This window comes from Alligator sinensis, unplaced genomic scaffold (genome assembly GCF_000455745.1).
Source record: "Alligator sinensis unplaced genomic scaffold, ASM45574v1 scaffold927_1, whole genome shotgun sequence".
Lineage (NCBI taxonomy): Eukaryota > Metazoa > Chordata > Crocodylia > Alligatoridae > Alligator > Alligator sinensis.
Genome location: NW_005842155.1, coordinates 907,931 through 912,811, shown reverse-complemented (window position 1 = coordinate 912,811; position 4,881 = coordinate 907,931). Strand labels below are relative to the sequence as shown.

The 4,881-nt window shown below is 44.0% G+C and overlaps 1 protein-coding gene across 6 annotated transcripts in view; it reads left to right on the top strand.

Moving 5' to 3' along the window:
* The window catches only part of LOC102378059 (nodal modulator 1), a 40,690-nt gene that overhangs the window by 22,161 nt on the left and 13,648 nt on the right, over positions 1-4,881 (top strand). For all 6 annotated transcript variants that reach the window (XM_025206440.1, XM_025206437.1, XM_025206441.1 and 3 more), the window contains 3 exons: positions 1,590-1,799; positions 2,087-2,169; positions 4,238-4,397. In XM_025206440.1, coding sequence (XP_025062225.1) covers positions 1,590-1,799; positions 2,087-2,169; positions 4,238-4,397 — 453 coding nt within the window. The remainder of the gene's footprint in view (positions 1-1,589; positions 1,800-2,086; positions 2,170-4,237; positions 4,398-4,881) is intronic.

Sequence of the window (4,881 nt, the reverse complement as noted above, 5' to 3'; positions counted from 1 at the left end):
AATGCCTATTATGTTCCTCTAGATAATTTTTACATCCAAACTATTGAGAAGAAGTAAAATGTAGATAAATATGCAGGACTATTATAACATCTATTTTTTTTATTGAGGTAAGACCTGTGCACTTCCTAAGGAAGAAAGACAGCTCAGTACCTAGAAAAAAGTCTTGAAGTAAACTTTTGGTTGGTATGGGTGAACTGTTTTTGAACAAGATGTAATAGGGACTTGAGGGAATTATATAGAGGACTAAATACAATGAAATTGCAATGACTTCTATGAGTAGAGAACATTGCCAGGATGATGGAAAAGAAGACATCAGCTAAGCATCTTTTAGAAAGACCATTCTCATGGGCTTTGACCTTGTGGTTTTGAGCAAGGCAAAAATGGGGAAAAAAAGACTGAGCCAAGTCTTAAGAGCTTTAAATATGAATGACTAAGAGTGGCAAAGAGAAAGAGGTGGAGGATGGGGGGAATTGTGGAGAACGGCTACAGATCTTGATTTTATAGGATCAGAGAAACAATAGTAGTTGTACTTCAAGGTTGGTTCCACCTTGCTTTCCCCGAGGCAGGCCCTGTCATTTTTTGGAAGTCTAAAGTTCTGTTATCATCTAATAACATGTGTTATTTGAGATTTAAGTACTCTCAGGCAGGGGTGTCAAACTCACCGGGGACCTAACACCTAGAGCCAGACTACAGGGCTCTTGGGTTGGATTGAGCTTGGGGGGTAGCTGCTGTGGCCGCCCAGGGATCTGGTGGAGGGGGTCTGGGTGAACAACAACGTCCAGGTAATAATGAACCAAACCTGCTGCCAGCAGCTGTGGTCAGCAGGGCAAAGGGTCCTGAATTCTGTAGAAGGCCTTGCCCCCCAACTTTTCATTGTCCAGCAGGCCAGTTAGAGATGCTCTCTGGCCTGCAGGTCATATGCTTGACACCTTGCTCTAAGGGCAAGGGTGGTGTACTTTCCCCCCTCATTGTCTAAATACAAATATTTCCATTGGTGTTAAGTTCTGCAGAAATTTTTCAGTTTAGTTTTGAGACAAAACCTTAGTTAATATTGTTTTTCTATATGTGATTCTGTTCTGTAGAAGTTACCGTCCTTCAGCATTGATACTCTACCCCCTTTATTTTGCTTGTGTACTGTTGGCCACGTACACTCTGCACTTGTAAGTAGGGCTTTCGGGTTTTTAGAGGTTTCCTAGTACAGGAAAAAGAAATATGATCTCTCACACGCTTAGACTCAATCTGTGTAACTGAATTTATTGTGTTCAGGTAGTCTTAAATTTTGAAGCGCCAACCTTTCTCCCATTCTAGAATAACAAGGCAGTTTTCCTCTGGGAGAATTTGTACAGCTTTCTGTTCTCTCTGAATGTTGCTTTCGAGCAGTAGCTGGCAGATAGGGATGAGTGAAGAGATTTCTGCCTTTGCTTTAGTTTTATTTGTACTTGGAGGAGGTGGTAGCATTAAAGGAGGATGGTTAAAGAAAGTGAGGGGGCTAAAAGTTCCTGCAGTCTGAAACAGGAGAGAGGAGGTACAATGAGTATGTAGCTTCTATTCCAAAGACAGAACATTTTGTCTTCCTCTTATGTTTTCAGATCATCGATTGACAGCGAACCTGCCTTAGTCTTAGGGCCCCTGAAATCTCTGCAAGAGCTGCGCCGGGAGCAGCAGCTGGCAGAGATTGAGGCTCGCAGACAGGAAAGAGAGAGGAAGGGGCAGGAGGAGGAAGGAACAACGCCACCCGTGCAAGAAATGGTGGATGAACTCCGAGGGCCATTCGCATATGAATTTTCATACTGGGCAAGGTACTATAATATATTCGGCACAGTAGTACAGCGCAATTCTCATGGGGCTATTGTCTATCATTGTCTTATGTCCTCCCCGCTGTGGTGTACTGCCATTTGGAGGGAATAGGTCAGTTGTTCAAGTTCCTTTGGTGAATCTCAGTGGCTGCAGCCTAAAAATGCGTGACATGAATGTCTCACAGCTTACTCCTAGGTCCTATGCTGTCCTCCACCTCTCTTGATGGCCACACTGCTGAGAATGCAGTGCTGCAAGAGACCTGCTAATTACACTTCTGCTTATTTTCTAGGTCTGGAGAAAAAATCACTGTGACACCTTCATCAAAAGAGCTGCTTTTCTATCCACCTTCCGTGGAAACAGTTGTCAGTGGAGGTAAAGACATAATATATAGCAAAAAAAAAAAAAAAAAAGACACAGTACAGTTTTATATAGGCAACCATTATCCTTACATATCAAATTATAAGCTGCTTTTCAAAGGAAGTTGTGATATTATGTACCCAGTTTCAGTTGCATCCCAGTTTGTGCATGGGCTAATTTCCCTTTTTGAAAATGGAAAGCATTTGAGCTACAGGAATGTAAAGAAATATAAATCTGTGCTTTCACCAGATGTTGTACATCATTCAGTACAATTGTATTCTGGGTAAAAATGAGGAGTCCTACATTCTATAGTAATATTAAAGATGATGATAACTTGAGAAGAGAAACTTCCTGCTTAGTAAGGATATCCAAGTAATATCTTTTCTTTCACTTCGCTCTTGAGGGAGGAAATCCATCTGTCATGAAAGGGACTCTGACTTTCGTCATAATTAGTTCTATTGGTTGTCCAGTGCAGAGATTTTAAGTTTCTCCGTTTGTGGTTTCCTTATCCTCTTAGGCTAGGGACAGGCATTCAAAAAGCCTGAGCCTAAATTGATTCAGTCTTTGCAGGTTAGTTTAACTTGGCTAGACTGAATCAGTTTGTAACTGTAAAGACATCCCCTCTGGACTGAGGAAATGCAGGTACATGCTTGCAATGGCTTAAACTAGAAGCTAGCGGGTGATAGAGCAGCCCTCCCTTCCCTTCCCTTCCCATCCACAGTGCTGAGCTGAGGGGCAGCATGGCCTGGCCCTAGCAGCACGCTCTGATTAGGGTAGTGTTCACTCCCCCTCACTGCTCCTGACCAGTGAGTGTGCCAGCAGGGAGTTAGTTACACAGCAGGGAGTTACACAAGGAGTAACAGAGCATTTATCAGCCCATCAAGAAAACAAAAGCCTCTTTCATTAGTTCAAGCTCTTGTTAAACAGCTTTTTCCAAGAAAGGAATGGAGGGCCATTAACAGCTGACCTGTTGATTAGCTCCAAAAAGCCCTCAGCAAACACTGTCCTGTCTGCCTTACACAGACTCCTCTCAGCATTAGCTAGTATAGCACGCTCTGGCTACCATCCGTGATGTGGGAGGGGGGAATCTCTGCTTAAGCAGCGGGGCATGGGGAAGCCAGGCAGATACTATTATGCCTGCCTGCTTTGCTGGAGCTCCAGCGAGGGAGAAGTGAGCCCTGCCCAGGGCTGCAAAGCATGTGGGATGCTGGGGCCCTCTGGTTTAAGTTAAACCAGGAAGGGGTCTGGGACAGACGTTGCATAAACCAGTTTGAGCCAAATCAGTTAAGTCTGATACTACCTTAAACTGGGTTTATCTGAAATTGGTTTCAGCCATTTTCAGACTGATTTATGTACACTGAACGTCTGTTCTGTTACAGGTTTAAACCAGTTTCTGATCACTTAAACTGGCTTATGTGTAATATCTGTCAAAGTTCATCTGGTAAATGGAAGCTTTTGTCACCAATGATTTTTGTTAAATAATTAAATAATAATAGATTGCAATAACTCTGTTAGACATATTTATCAAAGACATTTCTTATAGAATATCACTTGTACCTACAGTCAGTATTGGTGCAGTTGCACATTCTTAGTCTTTGTCCTCTTTGCCTTAGGTTTGTGAAATTTGCAGCTTCTTGGAAAGTATTTTGTGTTTTTGTACCCACAGAATGTTCAAATGCTGTATAAGATAGTACTTTTGGTTCTTGCACACTAGCAAATTTAACTTTTTACTGGTAACATTATCATTAATGTGGCTTGGTCTTCCCTCAAAAGTTCTTGCTAATGTGTGAATTACTAGTGTCACTATGGGAAGTGTACCATGGCTTTTGGATTCAGATTTAAGCTTGACCAGTGCACAGTGGTTTATATACAAATGAATGCCCCAAGTAATCTAGCAAATCTCAGACATCAGTGTTGTGTTTGTGCTTCTAGTTTTGAAGTGCATTTAATTGGTTTTAGAGTGATCTGTGCTGGTAGGTTTTATGGTCAGGTGTGGGACTATTTTGATCATCTAGGTTAATGCTACTGAGCTGTTGTTGCGGGTATTTTTAACCTTTGTGTTTTTCCCCTTTGTCATGCTAAGAAAGCTGCCCTGGGAAGCTGATAGCGATTCATGGAAAAGCAGGTTTATTTCTGGAAGGACAGATTCATCCTGAATTGGAGGGTGTTGAGATTATCATTGGTGAAAAGGGAGCAACTTCACCCCTTATCACAGTTTTTACTGATGACAAAGGCTCCTACAGGTAAATAGGATACTTGTTTTCTTTAGGGGTGCACCGATAGAGATTTTGGGGGCTGATACCGATAGCTGCTTTTTATGGAGGCATATTGGCCGATACGGATCTGACTTCCAATACAGCTGCATGCAGCTGGTAAGTCTGTTGTGGTGGAAGGGGAGCGGGGAGGGAAGAGGTGTGGGGGAGCAGATCAACACCCCCCACGATGAGATGGGGCTGGGCCTGGGGTAGGCGCTGCCTGAGTAGGGCAGGGCATGGGACGGAGCCGTGGCTCGTCTGGGGGGTGTGCAGAGGGGGAACAACGTTGTGTGCACCCTGGGAACACATGGGAAGGGGTCGTGTACCCCTGGGATCTGCGTGAGATGGGGCAGGCTGTGGGTGTGGGCTGGGGCGGGTTCTTCCTTGGTGGGGGGTAGGGGGGAGCTGTCCTGGGCTGTGTTGCGCTTGGGGTTGGTGGCAGTGGCACTGGGAGGCGGGGTTATTGGGGAGC